At 40.2% G+C, this 23,547-nt stretch overlaps 1 protein-coding gene across 1 annotated transcript in view; it reads right to left on the bottom strand.

Moving 5' to 3' along the window:
- Positions 1 to 21,647, bottom strand: part of LOC117524869 (disintegrin and metalloproteinase domain-containing protein 23) — a 57,632-nt gene extending 35,985 nt beyond the window's left edge. Inside the window, 3 exon segments of the mRNA XM_034186685.1 lie at positions 15,840 to 15,916; positions 20,400 to 20,617; positions 21,199 to 21,647. Coding sequence (XP_034042576.1) covers positions 15,840 to 15,916; positions 20,400 to 20,617; positions 21,199 to 21,274 — 371 coding nt within the window. The 5' untranslated portion in view covers positions 21,275 to 21,647.
- Between the last annotated feature and the right edge of the window lie 1,900 nt (positions 21,648 to 23,547).

The raw sequence follows: 23,547 nt of genomic DNA, 5'->3' as shown, positions 1-23,547 counted from the left end.
AGTTTCAGCAATGTCATCGCTATACAGTCTGCAGCAGGAAGTCTAATCCCTCTTCCCAGCTGTTGATTATATGCATCTGCAGGAACATCACGTGAGAACATCATGTGAGAACAGGAAATATATAAAAGGCTTGGCAGGAGACTCTCTGCAGCTATATAATTTCAAAATAAAAAACTACACACAACAACCATGAAACATCACACTTCATAACACAAAACATATGCATCAGTGTTAAAAAGGAAAAACACACGAAAACGAAACAACATAAGAACACAATCTAACAGCTACCCCTTGGTACTGCCCCAAAGCAAGCGCATAGTATAGTATACAAATAATGAATGTTTATGAGTTCAATTTCACTTCGTTGAATGGAACATTTCATCTTTCGCCTCATGAAATATTCTTTCCATTTGTTTTATATAACAGCTAAAATTGATTCCATTTGATATTTTATTAATTTCTAAACAAGACAAAAGGGACTTACATTTGGGTGTGTGTTGCTGGTGCTTTGGCGTCAAGAGGTTCCAAACAGTCCAACACAAATTTTAAATAGCAGTCCAATCCAATCCAAAAATGTTCTCGGTCAACTTGCAAAAACAGTCAGATACTTCAAAAAATAATCCTAACGATGGAATCCGTACCTGATGCCATGCACTGACTTCTTCCTGTACACTGCTGTCTGCTTTTCTCAGTCCACTGAAAATTTGCAACAGAAATTTCTTGAGCTCCTCATCCCACAGCAGTTCTACTTAGCTAGAGACGTCCCAGCGAATACTGCAAATGCCTCCAGACTGCTTGCGGTGTAGTGGATTTTGTTTTTCTTTTGTGTTGAAACAATGAGCAGCATCAATTTGCCCTATTGAGGTTTTAAATCCCGCAAAATCTCGCAAAACTTAGGAGAGGTCGTCGCACTGCGAGATGTCATTAACACTGAGACGATCTGATCAGGCTGCACTTTAACCACTGCACACGGACAACAGTATTAACATCGCAACATAAAGCTCTTTGTGCCTAAAACACTGGTGAATATATTCTCTGGGTTTATAGACGTTGTTATTGTGTTTGATTTATGTAAACATGCCAGAAGCTCAGGTTGTTTCTCCGTTATTTTCAATGGGGTTTACTGTGAGCCGCGATCGCTTCATGTTCATGAAAATTCAGTAAGGTATGTCTTCTAGAATACATTCCAATTCTAAGGTAAAACTCTACTAGTGTATACTAAGGTAGCTAAATATCTAAAAAAGAAGAGTAAAACAGAGTAGAGTAGAGCCACTTAGGTGCCTGGTCTTGAGAACCAGGAATGGTAGGTTGAAAAGCTTTTTTATCCCATGCGAACTCTCCCTACCCACCCAAGTGGCTCAAGAAAAAGGGCATCATGTATATAAGTGATATTTAAACAATAAGGGTAATAAACAACATATACAAGAAATATAGTTACTACATAATATTATAGGCATTAACTTCTAAAAACCTAAATATTTACGAGAAGATTGTATTATATATTTACCTAGTCTGTAGACTAGTAGTAAAATTAAATTATAGCTAGTAGGCTAAGCTATAAATGTGGTTATTTTATTACAGAAACAGAAGCTATGATATAATATGTTTTAGGTATCTATCTAAAGTTCACCATGCTAGCTTACTATAAGAAGACAAAATACATATTCTCTATGCTATCTAATGGAAACCCCAAACTTAGATACTATATGTTGATATCTATTAAAGATCCCATAACTGAAGAATAATTAAAAATGTACACCATGTAAAATAAAAATGAAAATCAAGAAGATAAGCTAACTATAGCTAGATGTGCTACCTTGTCATGTCAATCTGAGGGAAAGTGAAGTTAGCTCTTTAACGTCCTGCTTATTGTCCTTTACAACACTGTTTGTCCTCTTTGTTCCAGAGTAATATATATAAGATGTCTGAAATTTGGTTTGCAGATTAAACATAGCACACATGGATTATTTGGCATATTTGTTTTAGCAGGTTTTCAGGGTCTCATGCATGCAGCCTCTTATTAACATGATGAAAAGCATAAAAATGTACATTTTGGTAGTATAATGCTCATTTGCAATTGTCATCATGTGGATTCTCTATGTTGTTTAGATTGCAGCAACTCTCTGTCACGCAAAGGATTATGGGATATCTCAATAGGGTGAATAAGCTGCTGTAGCTGCTAGTGCAACTGAAGTAATCTTGTTCACAAGTGAAAAGTCTCATGACTGACTTGTGATTGACTGACTCCCCGCACACAGTAACATCCAGCCTACTGGCTGAATAGTGGTAAAACAAACAAACAAACGAAAAAATAACAACATACAACTCTAAAGTTGCCATATATAGAGAGAAAAGAAAAGTAAAGTATAAGTAATTGGACAGTGACTATTCTGGGAATCTTGCCTCTGCACACCACCACAATGGAGTTGAAATGAAACAATCATTGCACTCTAAAGGTTGTATTAAAAAAAAATCCTCCTTTGTCATCATCCTATTTACTTTGTCCAGTTACTTGTGAGCTCTGAAAAATGAAATCACTTGGTATAAACATGGCTGTAATTTATAAATGGTTCATGTGAAATTTTGCTTAAGTTTGGTTATTTTGAATTGAAGCTAAAGTGATACATAATTAAATAGATTTTAAGTTCTACAATTTTCATTAAAAATACTGAATATATAAAAATTATAAAATTAAGTACGTCAATAAAAGCAACAGTTGAAATGTGTTGGATTTAGTAATAGCACTCCAAATCATGAGTTATATTGCCAAAAAATATTTTATAAATCTTAGTTAATTTCACAAGGAAAGCTGATTCATATTTACTAAGTATCTGAGCAAATAATTTAGATTTACTAAATATCTGGGGGAAACTGATTCACATTTACTGATAATCTAGGTGAAACTGACTTATACAAGTATTTATTAATTATATGGATTTACATTTTCTAATTAACTGGGTGAAATAGATTTATATTAACTGCGTCTGTATAAAAATGATTTGGATTAAGCAGATAAAATAAATTATATTAACTCGTACTCTAGCACAAAAGTACATAAGTCCTTTCGGCTGCTCCCTTGTTTGTACTGGGGATGACCACATCAGATCTAAGGTGAACCTATAGACATCCCATAATAGACAGGTAATTTGGTCACGTGACCTGGACTTCAACCATCTTGGAAGGTTGAAGTGCTGCAGCTGTCAGTAGAAAATGCATGCTCTGCACTTGTAATCACTGTCGATTCTCTGGCCGACTTCTCTGCCGTTATTTACATTTAAGACGTGAAAAACTTGTGCTTACGTCAATTCAGATACAGTTGTATGCAAAAGTTTGGGCACACCTGGTAATTTTCATTATTTTCCTTTATAAATCATTGGTCGTCTGGATCAGAAATTTCAGTTATATATATTATATAGCAGACGAACACACTGGTATTTGAGAAGTGAAATGAAGTTTCTAATATTTACAGAAAGTATGCAATAATTATTTAAATAAAATTAGGCAAATTAGGCAGATGCATAAATTTGAGCACCCTTGTCATTTTATTGATTTGAATACATTTAGCACTAATTATTGGAACACAAAATTGGTTTGGTAAGCTCACTGCCTCTTGACCTCCTTACACAGGTGAATCCAATCATGAGAAAGGGTATTTAAGGTGGCCATTTGCAAATGTTTCCCCTCTTTGCATCTCTTCTAATGAGTGGCAACATGGGAGCCTCTAAACAACTCTCAAATGACCTGAAAACAAAGATCATGGTTTAGGGGAAGGATACAAAAAAAAGCTATCTCAGAGATTTCAGCTGTCAGGAACAAAGTGAGGAAATGGAAGACCACAGACACAGTACTAGTTAAGGCTCGAAGTGGCAGGCCAAGAAAAATCTCAGATAAGCTGAAGCGAAGTATGATGAGAACAGTCATAGTCAACCCACAGACCTGCTCCAAAGACCTACAACATGATCTTGCTGCAGATAGTGTCTCTGTGCATCGTTCAACTATACAGCGCACTTTGCACAAAGAGATGCTATATGATGCTGTAATGCACAAGAAGCCTTTTCTGCATACATGCCACAAACAGAGTCACTTGAGGTATGCTAAAGTACATTTGGACAAGCCAGCTTCATTTTGGAATAAGGTGCAGTGGACTGATGAAACTGAAATTGAGTTATCTGGACATAACAAGGGGCGGTATGCATGGCTGAAAAAGAACACAGCACTCCAAGAAAAATGCTTGCTACTTACAGTAAAATTTGGAGGTGGTTCCATCATGCTGTGGGGCTGTGTGGCCAGTGCAGGTACTGGGAATCTTGTTAAAGTGGAGGGTCACATGGATTCCAGTCAATATCAGTGGATAGTTGAAGTAAGCGTTGGGGCTGGATCTTTCAACAAGACGACGACGCTAAACACTGCTCAAAATCTACTAAGGCATTCATGCAGAGGAACAAGTACAACATTCTGGAATGGCCATCTCAGTCCCCAGACCTGAATATTATTGAAAAGCTGTGCTGTGATTTTAAGCAGGCTGTCCATGCTTGGAAACCAACAAACCTGAGATGTTTTGTAAAGAAGAATGGTCCAAAATACCTTCAACCAGAATCCAGACTCTCATTGGAAGCTATAGGAAGCATTCTGAGGCTGGTATTTCTGCAAAAGGAGGCTCTACTAAATATTGATGTATTTTTTCTGTCGGGGTGCCAAAATATATGCACCTGCCTAATTTTTTTAAAGAATTATTGCACACTTTCGGTATATCCTATAATCTTCAATTCACTTCTCAAATATCACTGTGTTTGTCTGCTATATGATATATTTAACTGAAATTGCTGATCCAAACAACCAATGATTTATAAAGGAAAATCATGGAAATCATCAGGGATGCCAGAACATTTGCATACAGCTGTATGTAGATTCGATTTCTGAAGTCAGATTTATCATAACTGTTGATCGTTTCTCCCTATAAGGCTGTGAATGGAACGTAAAGTGATATGAGGCTCCTGTCAATAGAAAACTCATGTCATCAGTCATCTCTCTGACTGATTCCTCATTTTTTTTCTGTGTGCTTTGACAGCAAAGGATTACAACGAAATCATGTGTGCAAGAGGCAAAACAGGTGATAAAGCCACAGCCAAGGTGAAGACTCGCTTGCTGGATTACAGTTTCCAGTCGGCCGTGTCCACTGCCTGCTGGGGGGGGGGGCTGTATGGAGCATGTGGGTGCTGGAGCCCCCACTTACCTGGCGGCTGTGCTCGAGTGTCTGGCCGCTGGGATCCTCGAGCTGGCCAGTGGCGCTGCTCGGTTCAGTGGGAAGACTCGTATCATTCCCCGTCACCTGCAGCTGGCTGTCCGCAATGATGAGGAGCTCATGAGCGGCACTGCCGGCCGGTTCGGGGATCTCGGCGGTCGGGTGCTCGAGCGCGGCCGCTGGGTGGGCGGGGGCTGCGGTCCAGCACGGGATGATTTTGTTCTAATCCTTCGCTGTCAAAGCAGAGAAAAAAAGAATCAGCCAGAGAGTTGACATGTTTTCTGTTGACAGGAGCCCCACTTTACGCTCCATTCACAGCCTTATAGGGAGAAAGGATCAACAGTTATGATAAATCTGACTTCAGAAATCAAATCTACGTATCTGAATTGACCTAAGCACAAGTTTTCACATCTTAAATGTAAATAACAGCAGAGAAGTCGGCCAGAGAATTGACAGTGATTACAAGCGCCGAGCATGCATTTAACATGACAGCTGCAGCGCTTCAACATTCCAAGATGGCGGGGCCGTGATCCGCTCGGGGCAGGCCTTTTGGACAGCTTGACCCTATCTAGTAAATCTGTGGGTGGACCTGTATTTTGATTCTTGCACAATTTTTACACCAGATGCCCTTCCTGACACAACTCCACGGAGAAATGTGGTAAGGGTGGGTTTGATCAGGGAACTTTCCGCACTGAAACCAAGCACACTAATCACTTGGCCACCATCCCTGCCCAGCTTATGTTCTAGTACATTGTTGCTTAATTCAACATATTTACACTGTTGCAGTAAGTAAACTGCAGTTTACTTACTTACTACAACAGTGTGAATGTGGTTAGTGCACTTGGTTTCAATGCGGAAGGTTCCCGGTTCAAATTCCACTTCTGAAACATTTCTCCATGGAATGCAGAGTTGCATCAGGAAAGGCATCTGGTGTAAAAACTGTGCCTGAATCAACATGCAGGTCCACCTTGGATCTGCTGTGGCGATCCCCAGTGCAAACAAAGGAGCAGCCAACGGGCCTTACATACTTTTGTGCAGGAATATGAGTTGATATTTATTTTATTTCCTTAATCCAAATCATTTTTATGCAGATATGTATTAAATTTAATCAATTTCACCCACTTAGTTAGTAATTGTAAATCAATTTCACCCATATATTGAATAAATATAAGTCAATTTCCCATAGATTATCACTAAAAATTAATCAGTTTCCTCCAGATATTTAGTAAATCTAAATTATTTTTGCTCAGATAAATATGAATCCACTTTCCTTGTGAAATTGACTAGGATTTATAATTTTTTTTTTTTTTTTTTGTCAATATAACTCGTTTGGCATGCTATTACTAAATCCAACACATTTCAACTGTTGCTTTTATTAACGTACTTAATTTTTTTGGTTTGGTTTAGTTAATGGACGTAACTTTTTTTATGTCACTGTGTGTGGGGAGTCAGTCAGTCAGTCATGACACTTTTCACTTGTGAGCAAGATTACTTCAGTTGCACTGGCCCGATTGTCAAAAAACTCATATATGTAGTATGCATTATGACTTCAAGAGGTCAAAGGTCGAAATAACAGAGCTTTACTTTGAAAAGCCATCTGCAGAAAAGCATCCCTTGTCAATGTAAGCTTATCAGTGTTTACTCAGGGCAGTATGAGTTAGTGCAGATTATATAATGGCTGAATAGATCCTTGTCATTTGATTGGTGGTTTGTATGTCACGTGACATGAATGATTCATACCATTTGCCATTGTGTTCCATTTACCATGCAATTTCAGTGCTATTTACCATGCAATTTTGGTACTATAAGATTTGTGCTATTGCACGCTGTGCTCACTGCACGCGCACACTAGCGGCTACAGCGTTTAGCAGCTTATTCGCCCTATTGAAATATCCCCTAATTCTTTGCATGCCAGAGAGTTGCTGTAGTCTACACAACATAGAGCAGGGGTGGGCAACTTGTTCCAGAAAGGGCCAAGAGGGTGCAGGTTTTCTTTGCAGCCACTGACTCCAGGTGATTTCACTGATTAACTGATTCCATCTGCTCAAAGTGATATTAATCAGTGAAATCACCTGAAGTCAGTGGCTGCAAAGAAAACCTGCACCCTCTTGGCCCTTTCTGGAACAAGTTGCCCACCCCTGACATATAGAATCCACATGACGACAATTGCAAATGAACATTATACTATCAAAATATTAGTAAAAAGTAAAAGTACATTTTTATGCTTTTCATCATGTTAATAAGAGGCTGCTTGCATGAGACCCTGAAAAGTTGCTAAAACAAATATTCCAAATAATCCGTGTCTGCTACGTTTAATCTGCATGGAATTTAATAAATGCAAACCGAATTTCAGACATCTTATATATATATTATATATATATATTACTCTGGAACAAAGAGGACAAACAGTGTTGTAAAGGACAATAAGCAGGACGTTAAAGAGCAAACTTCACTTTCCCTCAGAATGACATGAACAGGAAGTGATCGCAGCTCACAGCAAACCCTACTGAAAATAACGGAGAAACAACCTGAGATTCTGGCATGTTTACATAAAACAAACACAATAACAGCATCTATAAACCCAGAGAATATATTCACGAGAGTTTTAGGCACAATATACAAAGAGTTTTATGTTGCGATGTTAATGTTGTTCTCCATGTGCAGTGGTTAAAGTGCAGCCTGATCAGACCGTCTCAATGCAGTTCTCAATGTTAATGACATCTCGCAGCGCAGCGACCTCTCCTACGTTTTGAGATATTTTGCGGGATTTAAAACCTCAATACGGCAAATTGATGCTTCTCATTGTTTCAACACAAAAGAAAAACTAAATCCACTACACCATAAGCAATCTGGAGGCACTTGCAGTATTCGCTGGAACATCTCTAGCTAAGTAGAACTGCTGTTGGATGAGGAACTCAACAAATTTCTGTCACGAATTTTCAGTGGACTGAGAAAAGCAGACAGCAGTGTACAGGAAAAAGTCAGTGCATGACATCAGGTATGGATTACATCGTTAGGATTGTTTTTGAAGTATCTGACTGTTTTTGCAAGTTGACCGAGAACATTTTTGGATTGGATTGGACTGCTATTTAAAATTTGTGTTGGACTGTTTGGAACCTCTTGACGGCAAAGCACCAGCGATGCACACCCAAATGTAAGTCCCTTTTGTCTTGTTCAGAAATTAATAAAACATCAAATTGAATCAATTTTAGCTGTTATATAAAACAAATAAAATTGTTTTATATAATTTATATTTTATATAAATGTTTATTCATCGCTCAATGGAAAGAATATTTCATGAGGCGAGAGATGACATGTCTCATACAACGAGGCAAAACTGAACTCATAAACATTCATTATTTGTATACTATGTGCTTGTTTTGCGGCAGTACCAAGAGTAGCTGTTAGATTGTGTTCTTATGATGTTTTATTTTATGTTTTTTTATTTTCCCTTTTTACAGTGATGCATGTGTTTTGTGTTATGAAGTTTGATGCTGCATGTGTTTGTTGTGTGTAGTTTTATTTTGAAACTAGCAAAGTACCCGTCCTTCGGACAGTGAAGAAAGAGTGTACTAATTGTGAGTCACTGACCCGGAAAGTGTGCAGCAGTATACTGAGACAACGTATTAGCTTCCAAAAGAAAGCTTTCAAAGCATTTTGAAGTAGCAGCTATAACAGACACACTGAGCCCTTATTTAAGAAGGTTAAACGTCATCTTTTTTTAAGTCCTAATAATTATGAAATGACTGACTCTAGTGTAATGAAAATGGATGCAACTTTTAATTTTTTCTGATTATGTTATGAAGTTGTCAATAAAATTTATCTATCTTAAATTTATCTTATTATCATAACACCAGGTGGCAGTAAAAGACATTTGCAGCAGTAACAATGCCACCTACTGTATACTGAAGTATGATGGGAATGACAGATTATAATAAATTATAAGAATGCACGAAATTCAAGGCAAGACTGGAAAGAAAGTGTAATCAATCAATCAATCAATCAATTTTTTTTTATATAGCGCCAAATCACAACAAACAGTTGCCCCAAGGCGCTTTATATTGTAAGGCAAGGCCATACAATAATTATGTAAAACCCCAACGGTCAAAACGACCCCCTGTGAGCAAGCACTTGGCTACAGTGGGAAGGAAAAACTCCCTTTTAACAGGAAGAAACCTCCAGCAGAACCAGGCTCAGGGAGGGGCAGTCTTCTGCTGGGACTGGTTGGGGCTGAGGGAGAGAACCAGGAAAAAGACATGCTGTGGAGGGGAGCAGAGATCGATCACTAATGATTAAATGCAGAGTGGTGCATACAGAGCAAAAAGAGAAAGAAACAATGCATCATGGGAACCCCCCAGCAGTCTACATCTATAGCAGCATAACTAAGGGATGGTTCAGGGTCACCTGATCCAGCCCTAACTATAAGCTTTAGCAAAAAGGAAAGTTTTAAGCCTAATCTTAAAAGTAGAGAGGGTGTCTGTCTCCCTGATCTGAATTGGGAGCTGGTTCCACAGGAGAGGAGCCTGAAAGCTGAAGGCTCTGCCTCCCATTCTACTCTTACAAACCCTAGGAACTACAAGTAAGCCTGCAGTCTGAGAGCGAAGCGCTCTATTGGGGTGATATGGTACTACGAGGTCCCTAAGATAAGATGGGACCTGATTATTCAAAACCTTATAAGTAAGAAGAAGAATTTTAAATTCTATTCTAGAATTAACAGGAAGCCAATGAAGAGAGGCCAATATGGGTGAGATATGTTCTCTCCTTCTAGTCCCCGTCAGTACTCTAGCTGCAGCATTTTGAATTAACTGAAGGCTTTTTAGGGAACTTTTAGGACAACCTGATAATAATGAATTACAATAGTCCAGCCTAGAGGAAATAAATGCATGAATTAGTTTTTCAGCATCACTCTGAGACAAGACCTTTCTGATTTTAGAGATATTGCATAAATGCAAAAAAGCAGTCCTACATATTTGTTTAATATGCGCTTTGAATGACATATCCTGATCAAAAATGACTCCAAGATTTCTCACAGTATTACTAGAGCTCAGGGTAATGCCATCCAGAGTAAGGATCTGATTAGACACCATGTTTCTAAGATTTGTGGGGCCAAGTACAATAACTTCAGTTTATCTGAGTTTAAAAGCAGGAAATTAGAGGTCATCCATGTCTTTATGTCTGTAAGACAATCCTGCAGTTTAGCTAATTGGTGTGTGTCCTCTGGCTTCATGGATAGATAAAGCTGGGTATCATCTGCGTAACAATGAAAATTTAAGCAATACCGTCTAATAATACTGCCTAAGGGAAGCATGTATAAAGTGAATAAAATTGGTCCTAGCACAGCCATGCCGACATGAGGGCTGTCACAATTATTATACTATTTGCCAATCGCGATTATTTTTCATATTCGCGATTACCGTGAATTATTTATTTTATCCACAAAGCATAAAATGACTCAGAATCTGATGTGCTGCAGCCTCGCTCACTCTGTTTTGCTCTCGTCTTAAGGCAGGACAATAACATGGAGGCGGAGGAGCGATCCGTCCTGCCGTTTGGATAAGACGGGCGATTAAAACAGTGGCCGTCTTCTTTAAAGCCATCTAAAATGTGGAGTTTACCGAAGGAGCGAAGGAGCTGTTGGTGTGTGTGTGTGTGTGTGTGCGCGCGCGCTTGGACAGTGTCAACAGGCTGCAGACTGCGAGGGAGGGGGTGGGTGAGGGAGATTCCTGAATGGAGGCACGACACGTTAGTCTGCTGAGAACCATCAGTGCACAGCGAGCGCGGAGCAGAGAGAGAGTTTTAACCCGAGTGAACATGTAAAAAAAACAAAAAAAAAACAAAACCTGGAGCTGCCTTTACTTCTCTCTGAACTTTCTCTCCCGGTGTGATTCTGCCGTTACCATCCTGTTCACACCATGTGCGCGTCGTATACTGAATTTATGAGATCATGAGATGAAATAAACGGTCAAATATCTTTAAAAACATATTTAAAAAATGAGAATATATGAATGAACTGAGCAAAAAAAAAAAAAAAAAAAAAAAACAACCCCGACGTGGAGAAGCTGTGGTGCTGTTCAGATGCACAGATCACAAAAAGCTGGTGAGAACTCTGAACTTTAACAGCTGCTATTTTCCAAAGGTATTTATTTGTTCACTCTTGAGCTTAATGTAGTGTTTAAGCACAAAACGTGACTGATGAGGAGAAACAATTTCAGAAATGGAACAGAAACAACCACAAATCAGAAAAAGTTGGACTGTATGTAAAATGAAGATTAAAAATAAAAATGTTGCACTATTCCCAGTTTCTCCACTCACAGAAGCCAAACATTCTTCCAGAGTTGTGTAATTATACTACGATAGCAGAAGGGGAAAAAAAAAAAAAAAAAAAAAGACAACATATTCGTCAATCGCAATTATTTGTCTGACAATTAATCGTCTCCAGAAATTCCTAATCGTGACAGCCCTAGCTGACATTTGTTTCCAATAATTAATAAGCAATACGTACTTTCACAAAACTATACTGTTTTTATGCTTTTTTTTTTTAGAGCCCGAACCATAATAGCTGGTGCAAATGTGATGCAGATTTGGAATCTGTGGATGTTTTGCCCTAGAAAACATCTTCAAATAATTTTCAATGACCTACCTTGATGAAATACGAACGAAAAAAAGCAGTGCTCAGTGACAATGCACTGAATGTCATACATGGAAGCTGGACGGATTCATACTCACTAGGCGAAAACGGCATCTGGCGGAAATCGGTCGTATATCACAGATCGGCGGTTCTAATTAACCGCAAAATCTGGGCAATTAAGGGGATTTGTGAAAGAGACATGATGTGCATCCATAACTACAGAAGATATGGGAAGATCGAGAGCGTAGAGATGATGTGAGCAGATCCAGAGAACATTGACAACAAAAAATGGGACCTCCATGCTTACAACCCCAATTTCAATGAAGTTGGGACGTTGTGTAAAATGTAAATAAAAACAGAATACAATGATTTGCAAATCCTCTTCAACCTATATTCAATTGAATACACCCCAAAGACAAGATATTTAATGTTCAAACTGATAAACTTTATTGTTTTTGTGCAAATATTTGCTCATTTTGAATTGGATGCCTGCAACACATTTCAAAAAAAGCTGGGACAGTGGTATGTTTACCACTGTGTTACATCACCTTTCCTTCTAACAACATTAAACTGAACTGAGGACACTAATTGTTGAAGCTTTGTAGGTGGAATTCTTTCCCATTCTTGCTTGATGTATGACTTCAGTTGTTCAACAGTCCGGGGTCTCCGTTGTCATATTTTGCGCTTCATAATGTGCCACACATTTTCAACGGGTGACAGGTCTGGACTGCAGGCAGGCCAGTCTCGTACCTGCACTCTTTTACTACGAAGCCATGCTGTTCTAACATGTGCAGAATGTGACTTGGCACTGTCTTGCTGAAATAAGCAGAGACGTCCCTGAAAAAGACGTTGCTTGGAGAGCAGCATGTGTTGCTCTAAAACCTGGATGTACCTTTCAGCATTGATGGTGCCATCACAGATGTGTAAGTTGCCCATGCCATGGGCACTAACGCACCCCCATACCATCACAGATGCTGGCTTTTCAACTTTGCGTTGGTAACAATTTGGATGGTCTTTATCCTCTTTTGTCCAGAGGACACGACGTCCATGATTTCCAAAAACAATCTGAAATATGGACTCATCAGACCACAGCACACTTTTCCACTTTGCATCTGTCCATTTCAAATGAGTTCGGGCCCAGACAAGGCGGCGGTGTTTCTGGAAGTTATTGATGTATGGCTTTAGCTTTGCATGGCAGAGTTTTAACTTGCTCTTGTAGATGTAGCTACGAACTGTGTTAACTGACAATGGTTTTCTGAAGTGCTCCTGAGCCCATGCGGTAAGATCCTTTACACAATAATGTCAGTTTTTAATACAGTGCCGCCAGAGGGATCGAAAGTCACGGGCATTCAATGTGGGTTTTCGGCCTTGCTGCTTACATGTAGAAAGTTCTCCAGATTATCTGAATCTTCTGATTATATTATGGACTGTAGATGATGGAATCCCTAAATTTCTTGCAATTGAACATTGAGAAACATTGTTCTTAAACTGTTGTTCACAAAGTGGTGATCCTCACCCCATCTTTGCTTGTGAACAGCTGAGCCTTTTTGGGGATGCTCCTTTTCTACCCAATCATGACACTCGCCTGTTTCCAATTAGGTGTTCTTTGAGCATTCATCAACTTTCCCAGTCTTTTGTTGCCCCATCCCAACTTTTTTGAAATGTGTTGCAGGCATCCATTTCAAAATTAGCAAATATTTTCACAAAACAATAAAGTTTATCAGTTTCAACATTAAATAATCTTGTCTTTATGGTGTATTCAATTGAATATAGGTTGAAGAGGATTTGCAAATCATTGTATTCTGTTTTTATATACATTTTACACAACATCCTAACTTCATTGGAATTGGGGTTGTAGTTTATAGATATTCAATATCTTTTTATCAAAATTGTAAAACTTAAAATGTATTCAATTATATTATGTGTCACTTTGTTGCCACATTTTTTTTAGTAAACACTGGTCAAAATCTTTACAGTGTATAAGCACATCCTGATTATTTAACTTCAGCTCCATTATGGATGTGCATAGAAGGAAATATGTAAGAACTGTGTACAGGAGTAGTACAGAAGCCTAGTGAAGGACTTTGCTGTGTGGTGCCACACGAACCATCTACAGCTCAACATCTTGAACAGAAAGGAGATGGTCACTGACTTTGGGAAGTCAAGACAAAGTCCGCCACCAGTTCTGATACAGGGAGCTGAGGTGGAGGCTGTTGATTCCTACAAGTACCTCGGGCTGTGGCTGGACAGCAAACTGGACTGGACAACCCACACCAACCATCCGTACAGAGCAGGCTGTACTTTCTGAGGAGGCTGTGGTCATTTAACATCTGCAGGAAACTCCTGTGGATGTTCTCCCAGTCCGTAGTAACCAGCGTCCTCTTATACACCATGGTGTGCTGGGGGGTAGCACATCCAAGAAGGACACATCCAGGCTGGCCAAACTGATCAGGCAGGCCGGCTCTGTGGTTTGCATGAAGCTGGACTCTCTGGTGATGGTGGCAGAGAAGAAACACTGGACAAACTGCTGAACTTTCTGGATGATGCCTGTCACCCTCTGCACACCGTCATCAGCAACCAGAGGAGCCTCTTCAGCCACATACTGCTCCTTCCCAAGTGCAGGACCAAGAGACTGAAAAACTCCTTTGTCTCTCAGGCCATCAGACTATACAACTCCTCATTCGAAGGGGAGGGCAGGAGTAACAGGAAGACAGAGGATGGGAAGGAGACGAACAGTAGTAGCCAGTAAACCAGTATTGATCAGTATGTCTGGTATTTATATTGCAAACTGTTTTTCTGTTTTACTTTTATTTTTGATACTCTCTGTGCTTCTTACCCTGTGTGCTGCTCTACAATGCTGCTGGAACCTCAATTTCCCCGAGGGTGTCTTCCTAAGGGATCAATAAAGTTCTATCTAATGTAATCTAATCTCCCCAGTTATTTATGGATCAGGCTGTGCTGGCATATTTTAATCTAAAACTGGCTTTAACTAACTAAAACAGGCTTTGAAAAAAGGAAACTTTTTTTTGTTTTGTTTGTTTTATTCCTCATTTCATAAGCTTTCTAAAAAATGTAGTTTTTCAAAATTCAACAAAAAACCATCATGAAATTACATAAGAAACCTGACTATTTGCTGAAATATAAATTTAAGTAAGTAAAATAGATTGGCTACACATTGATTATCAACTAAGCATTATGATATTCTATTATAGATTTCAGCTTTGAATCACATTAAATGACCTACAGTAAAAATCAATCAGTATTTGTAAGCCCTTACACATGTGCACAACAAATTTCCTTTATGCATTAAACCTTCACACGTGCATGGTGGTTTATCTCTGGGTGTGTGTGTGTTGGGGGGGGGAATCAATATCATTGAGTGGTCCAGAGCCTCTTGTCTCAAAATGGGACAGACCATAGACAGACTGTCTCTCTGCAAAATTTAACAAAATCTAATTATTCCTCATTTAATCCAGGAACTTAGTTTTCCAAGAACATTTTGTTCTTGGAACAAAACAACACTGAGCTCAGACTGTAGTTAGGACGTGCAGGATTGTGGGAAGTGAGGCACACTCATTCAAAATGGCCCTGCTTGTGCAAACTTTGATGACCAACATTGCATTACTCTTTGACGTGATGTGCAGTAGTACATCATTTCCAAAGAACAAACTCAGCAATAATGGTCTGGCAACCACAAATGTCGCCACTGTTGTTTTAAGACATAATTGCTCACGCACTCTGTATCCTGAATAAGTACCCTGCATCTGCTGCACTGCTGATATGTAAAAAGACATCAATAGCATTGAGAACTTGCTGAGGTGTTAAAACGCGACTTCAAAATTTGCTCATGAAACTCACACCAGCTTTACTCACTGTAACAAAGTCAAGGTGACATGATACCATGAGCGCGGACGTTTATGTGACCCCTGAACAGTGAATCAGTTCGAGGTTGATAAAATAAAGACTTACTTGTTCAATGTGAGGTCCAGAATAAATCTGGAGCCAAAGGCCTCTAACTGAAAACTGGCTTGAGCAAGATGGACTGCCTGTAGGAGAGAAAATATGTGTTATACAATATTTAGGCATTAGGTTTCGTTATTACCCCCAACACTTGTCTGAATGTATGCCAACTCATATGGTGGTGAGGTTTCAATTAAATTTTGTGGAGAGTTGATCCTTGTGTCAGAAAAGAATTAGTTACATTTTAGTGGCTTCAAAATCTTTCCTAAACATTCAAGCCTTGCGACATGATGCTAGTCCATCTCAGGTTACTTCCTCAGCCAAAGGCCGGTACCCATTTACAGCTGGCTGGATTAGGACGTTGTCCAAGGACACAGATAGGTTGCATGCCTGGGAATCGAACCCAAATTTACATATTGGTCACCCAAACACTATCCACTGATTTACCTGCTCTGCAAGAGTCAGTTAAAACCATTGTGTCAAGAATACGAGGTCTGTTAGAAAAGTATCGGACCTTTTTATTTTTTGCAAAAACCTGATGGATTTGAATCACGTGTGCTTGCATGAGGAAACCTTGAACCTTCGTGCGCATGGGTGAACTTTTTCACGCCTGTCGACTGCATCATTTTCTGGTAAGCAGCCTTTGTGTGAGACGTGCTGTGTGCTCGGCGTTTTTTCATTTCAAGGAAAAACACAGAACAACTGGAGCAGCATCGCATCAAATTTTGCCAGAAACTGGGCGACAGCCAGGTGGAAACCATTCAGAAGATTCAGACGGCTTTTTGTGACGATGCAATGGGCATCACACAAATTAAGGAGCGGTACAACCGGTTTAAAGACGTGCGCACAACAGTGGAGAGCGAGCCGCGCTCCGGTCAGCCATCAACATGCTGAAATGACCAGATCATTTCCAAAGTGAACGCTGTGGTGATGCGGGACCGTCGTGTGACTATCCGAGAAATTGCGGAAGAGGTGGACATCAGCACGTTTTTGGTACATTCCACTGTGACAGAAGATGTGGCCATGAAAAGAGTGGCTGTGAAATTCGTGCTGCTGCTGACGGCACAGCAAAAGCACCTTCATGTTGAAGTCTCATAGGACATGTTGTGACATGCCCACCTCTTCCACAATTTCTCGGATAGTCACACGACTGAAAAGTCACCGAAAGTCGTCTGAATCATCAGAATGGTTGCCACCTGGCTGTCGCCCAGTTTCTGGCAAAATATGATGCGGCACTGCTCCACTCATTCCGTCTTTTTCCTTGAAATGAAAAAATGCCGAGCGCATAGCACACGTCCCACACAAAGGCTGCTTACCAGAAAATAATGCAATCGACAGGCGTGAAAAAGTTTACGCATGCGCACGAAGGTTCAAGGTTGGCTCATGCAAGCACATGTGATTCAAATCCATCAGGTTTTTGCACAAAATAAAAAGGTCCAATACTTTTCTAACAGACCTCGTATTTGTCAAAAATATGGCTAAAGGTTGTGGGGAAAATTACATGCAGTGTACAGACAACTGGAGAAAATGCCTTTCTACATGGGGAAGCTCTGATGCTTTCCTATTAGAAGTGACTTTCTGATCATAATAATTTCAATAATAAGTTTACATAGCACTTTCAGGCAAAATAAATAAATGAATGAATAAGTAAATCAAAGTTCTCACCCAGGCACAGCAATAAAAATATAAATACTTAACACCCACAAGAATTATTTAAACCAGAAACCAACTACATATTACACAAATGCAGGTGAAAATAAGGTAAACCCATTAATTTACTGCAGGCAACAGGAAATAAATGGTTTAAAATTAGCCTTAAAATATTCAGTGGAAGAAGAATTTCAAATTTTGACAACCAAATTGCTCCACAAAGTGGCTGCACATAAGGCAAAGGCTACACAGCCTGCCGACTTCCCCAACAGGAATACAAACAAGCCCACAGCCTCCTGAGACTGCAGGGCATGAGAAGGCACATAAGGATGAATAAATTCAGTATAATAGGTGGGTGCACGACCACTCGGTACAATGTGAGTCAACAGCAAAATTTTAAATCTTCGACTACATTCACCGGAAGTCAGCAAAGGGAAGCCAAAACAAGTGTGATGTGATAGAATCCCGTGATTTTAGTCAAAACTCTGGCAGCCATATTCTGAGTCATTTAAAGACATCTCACATGCTTATGTGGAAAACCAGATGTTACAAAAAGCATGACTCAGTATTTGGGCAACCGCAATAGACAGGCTCACTACAATGTTACACGAATTAAAACAGGCAGTGTTAGGGCAGTTATTGACAGGAAGCAGCATTTTGCACATGAAAAATTATGCAGCAGAAAGTGTACGTACTCGGGTGGATTCAGCAATATTCACTTATACACTTACACTTATATGCAAACAGTTATAAAACAGTAAGTAATATGTATTTTGCCCACTATTTTAAAAATTTTAACTGAGGTCGTTTTCCTCAATTTTGAAAGCAGGATGGAAATTAGTGTCAAAAATTGGAAATGAGAGACGCCCTTAGCTACCTTTCAAATATGCAAGTCAAAACAACGTTGGATCACTATTCACGATGATGAATGTATCACAATCAGCCGACCAGTGATAGTGTTAAGTAACTGTAAAGATGTTCACATTTGTCAGGGCCAACAACAACCATTTCAGTGTTCTCTAAGATGGTTGCTGTTGCAATATGAGACACATTTCCGACATGAACAGTCATGCACATCTGCAAGTCTTCATCATAATAATGAAAGTTTATTCTATAACTCTGCTTAATTTAGTAGGGGCCACATACAGACAGAATAACAACTGATCTGATGAGAATGAGATGATAGGAATGTAATGTAGATATTGTTTGTTTCCTTAATGTGCTATTTCTCTCTATCATAAAAAAATGCTCATGAAATTATGACTAGAAACCACCATATTCTCACACGCGCCACTAGCTTAGCTTATGGCAAGCTAAAAGTGGATGCTGTCATTCTGGCCGAACAGCTATCCAGTTTCTGGATATTCTGCGTTAGTACGCACCCGCTGCCGATGTGCTTGATGAATTCCTGCGCAAAAAGTAGTTCCCAAACAATGCTGTATTTGCGATGACAGTGCGTTTTCATGGATAACAAAAACATAAGGAGTATATTTGGCACAACAACTTGTTTATCTCGTGTGTTTTTACGCCTAAATGATCATAAGTCAATACTCACACATATCACTTATTATACAAAAGAAGGCAAGGGAGCATGAATCCCTGTCACCAAAGAAGTGAAAACATGAAGGAAAGCAAAATAGTGGCTAGCAACATCATAATGTTAAATGCAACCACTCTGCTAGATGGCACTAAATCCTACATGCTGTAGTTTTAAGTGGCATTTTCGTTGTACATAGAAAACCAAAGGGATTCTGACTGCTAGATACAAAAGGGGTCCCATCATGAAAGCAAAGTCAGGTCTGGAAGCATGCGCTGGATCTGTGATTCATTCCATCCACCCCACCATGGAACTGCCTTGAGTCCTGGATGGCGATCACCCAAGCAGACAACTGGTGGTTCATTCCCACATCTCTACAGTAACTATCTGCCACAGCCAAGTGAAATGTGGGTGTTCCCTTGTATTTTTCCAGCTGCTGGGGTCCTCAACACTCAGGCACCTGCACGCTGGATTATAGACAGATAAACATGCCACATGGCCAAAATGTCACTCCCTCACAATGCAAGTGACACTCCTCATCTTAGTCTTTCTAAGTAACTGCTCATTTGACACAAAGTCATTCCAGCAGTTTCCAAGGATTCTCCAAAAAGACCTAGTACCAAAGACATCCAGTCATCGCCTTTAGCCACTGGCTAGTGCTCAAGTCCCAGAACCATATAGTCAGACAGGTAGCACCAGGACCCTAAAGACTTAATCTTCATTCTTCCAGAAAGATACTAACATCACCAATCGCCTCTGTCCAAGGACCTCATGACTCCATGAGCTCTTCGCAGGCACCTCTTGATCTCCACTATCAGATCTCCACTATCATCACATACAGATACATTTTTGATGGCTGAATCCAGGAAGTTGTCAAACATATGAATCTTTGTCTTGATCCAGAACCAGAACAACTGCAAACTCAGACACTCCGACTCCTCACTGAGCTTCTCAAGTGCAGCAATCAGAGTATCCATTGATTTCAAAAAGATCACAGCATCATCCACAAAGTTGAGGTCAGTAAACCTTTCCTCACCACTAAAAGCACCTAAGTCACTGGTTTCCAAACGCTACCCAACATCAAGTCCATGCAAGCATCCCATCATGAAAGTTACAATAAAATCTGCATTTCATGCTTCGGAAACTCTTTTTTTTTTTTTTTTTTTTTTGCCAAGAGGAGACTGACGGAAGAAATCTGTATGATGTAGTGAGGAAAATGAATAAGAATTTAATTCCTGTTGGATTTCAGAGTACAACATGAACTGAAACCAAAATGCCTCAATACACAAAAGGCTTTGAAGTGACCAAACCTGGCATGTCATCATGTGAGTATGTTTAAGAACTACACCCCCATCACTCACACCTTCATGACTAAATCATACCTGGCCCTCTGCAACTTGGTTCTGCGTCCGGGTGTCCAGGTCATGATAGGTGCTCTCTGAGTCCTCGTTAAGGTAGTAGATCAACCGTGAGGGGTAGGTGATCACATGCTCTGCTGCATGCTGCGATGTGGACTCTGTAGCAGGTGCTGCAGTTGCCTGTTGCTTCAGCAATAGCGGCACTGCGTCCTTCTCAGCCTCGTCCTCTACTCCTTGAGAAACTGCAAGAGAATTCCCATAATGCAGAGATGAAAACTGCAACCGTTTCTCTCAGAGACACGCCTACGGAGGAAGCTTTTATTCATTAAACACGCCTTGGGGCAACTGTTTGTTGTGATTTGGTGCTATATAAAAAAAAAATTGATTGATTGATTGATAACACTGAGGAACCTGGCATCACTGCACATCATGAGGACATAGCGATCACCGGAAACTGGAATACACACAGTAATATAAATTGCTTCACTACTTTTGATATGCTCGTTATTTAAGTATAAATATGCACCGGATAGAAAAATGCAGAATGCATTATGCAGTACTAATACAAATACAAAATTAACAGTATTTTTTTTTTTTTAGAAGCTGTAAAAAAAAAAAAAAATAAATACTCTGCACTCATGCAGCAGCTCCTTAAATGATCCGCAAATCCCTCCGAGAATCACCTTTTAAAAAAAATCTGTATTAAGTTGCAAACACAGCATACAAATGCATTTTATTTCAGGCAGCACAAAAAGTGATCCACGCCAGTGCTTTATTCAGATGGAAGTGGCAACATGCTACTGCAGGAGGAGGCTATACCTACCGAATGACGCTAGCGATGGATGCAGCCAAGGCGAAAGGATGCTGACGAGCAAGTTGGCCAGAAATATCAAATGCATGATTCATATTTGATCACTAAAATATCTCAGCATCAACACGTCAACACGGTGAGAAGCTCGCGGCCCATCGCGGCGGGGAGGAGCCGTGCAGGCGGCTTTCTTCATGGATCCAGGAGGCACCGACCGGGCTGCTGCAGTCGCGGAGGAGAGACAGGGAGGGAGCAGAGGAGAGGGAGAAGGAGGAGGAAAAGAAAAAAAAGAAGGCGGTGGCCACAAGGAGCTGCTGGAAGTCACCCAGCAGACTCCTCCTCGATGTAGCTGCTGCTAATGTTACCTGCTTCCTGGGTGCACGCGCTCGGTGACTTGAAAGGCTTTTCAACAAACCGGAAACAGATGAAATACCAGAAATGAGCTTTGAAATATATATAAAAATTAAACCAACGCATTGAAAGCAAGAAATAAAACAACAGCAATATGATATTCGCAATGTAATATTCCTTACGGAAAAAAGTTTTTTTTTTTGGCAAGTTTATTAAAAATGCAAACAAGAAATCACATGTACATACAGATTCACATCCTTTGCTCAATACTGCTAAAAGATGAACTGCTCTGGAGCAGGTTTTCATCCAGGATGTCTCTGTACATTGCTGCATTCATCTTTCCCTCAATAGTCTCCCAGTTCCTGCTGCTGAAAAACATCCCCACAGCATGATGCTGCCACCACCATGGTTCACTGTAGGGATGATGCCTGGTTTCCTTCCAACACGAAGCCTAGCATTCACACCAAAGAGTTCAATTTTGTCTCCTTCAGAGCAGAGAATTATGTTTCTCATGGTCTGAGAGTCCTTCAGGTGCCTTTTGACAAACTCCAGGCAGGCTGCCATGTGCCTTTTACCCAGGAGTGGCTTCCATCTGGCCACTCTACCATACAGGCCTGATTAGTGGATTGCTGCAGAGATGGTTGTCCTTCTGGAAGGTTCTCCTGTCTCCACAGAGAAACCTTGGAGCTCTGACAGAATGACCATTGGGGTTCTTGGTCACCTCCCTGACTAAGGCCCTTCTCCTCTGATCTCTCAGATTAGATGGGCGGCCAGCTCTAGGAAGAGTCCTGGTGGAGCTGAACTTCTTCCATTTATGGATGATGGAGGCCACTGTGCTCATTGAGACCTTCAAAGCAGCAGAAATGTTTCTGTACCCTTCCCCAGATTTGTGCCTCGAGACAATCCTGTCACGGAGGTCTTCCGACAAGTCCTTTGTCTTTATGCTTGGTTAGTGCTCTGACGTGCACTGTCAACTGTGGGGCCTTATATGTAGACAGGTGTGTGTCTTTCTAAATCATGTCCAATCAACTGAATTTAGCCCAGGTGGACTCCAATTAAGCTGTAGAAACATCTCAAGGATGATCAGTGGACACAGGATGCACTCAAACTCAATTTTGAGTTTCATGACAAAGGCTGTGAATACTTATGTGTGTGTGATTTCCTATTTCTTTCTTTTTTTTTTTTTTTATAAATTTGCAAAAATCTAAACAAACAAACAAATAAATAAATCTTTTTCACACTGCCACTATGGGGCATTGTGTGTAGAATTTTGAGGGGAAAAAAAAAAGAATTGAAATGAGGCTGAATTTAGCATCAGTAATGAAGCTATTTTTTTAAGTAAATAAATAAATAAGTTTCCTTTAGGTTTCCCTTTGCGTCACCACAGCAGATCTGCATGTTGACTTGGCACAAGTTTTACACCGGATGCCCTTCCTGAGACAATTCCACATTACACAGAGAATGCACAGAGATGGCCTTGAACCAAGAACCTTCCGCACGGGATACAAGCGCACTTGACTGCTTGGCCACCACCTATGCCTTCAGTGGTAAGTTAGGCCCAGTTCCATTTCCTCTTCCTTAGCATTGTTTTGTATAGTGCCCTTCAGCAGGGGCCCTTCTAGAGAGTGCGAGGGCCGTTAGTATGTCAGTTCCAGTCAGTTTTGCCACTTGTGAGTTGTAAGTAGGACTGTAAATTTAAATATTATGTTTATATATCAGCCTATGATGGACTGGCGTCCTGTCTACTGTGTAACCCGCCTCGTGTCCTATGATGGCTGGGATAGGTTCCAGCCCTGCTCCCCATCACCCTGATTGGAGTAAGCAAGGATAGAAAACTAATGAATTCTTGTATATCAGAGATTTGAACAGGCAGGAGTGATGGCTAAGCCGTTAAGTGTGCTTGTTTACACAGTGGGAAGTTACCGGTTCAAGGCCACCCCTGGCCGTTCTTCCTGTAATGTGGAGTGGAAACAGGAAGGACATCTGACCTAAAACCTGTGACAAATCAGCATG

This window comes from Thalassophryne amazonica, chromosome 14, assembly GCF_902500255.1.
Source record: "Thalassophryne amazonica chromosome 14, fThaAma1.1, whole genome shotgun sequence".
Lineage (NCBI taxonomy): Eukaryota > Metazoa > Chordata > Actinopteri > Batrachoidiformes > Batrachoididae > Thalassophryne > Thalassophryne amazonica.
Note: the sequence above shows the minus strand (reverse complement) of the source record. Positions and strands in the feature narration are given on the sequence as shown.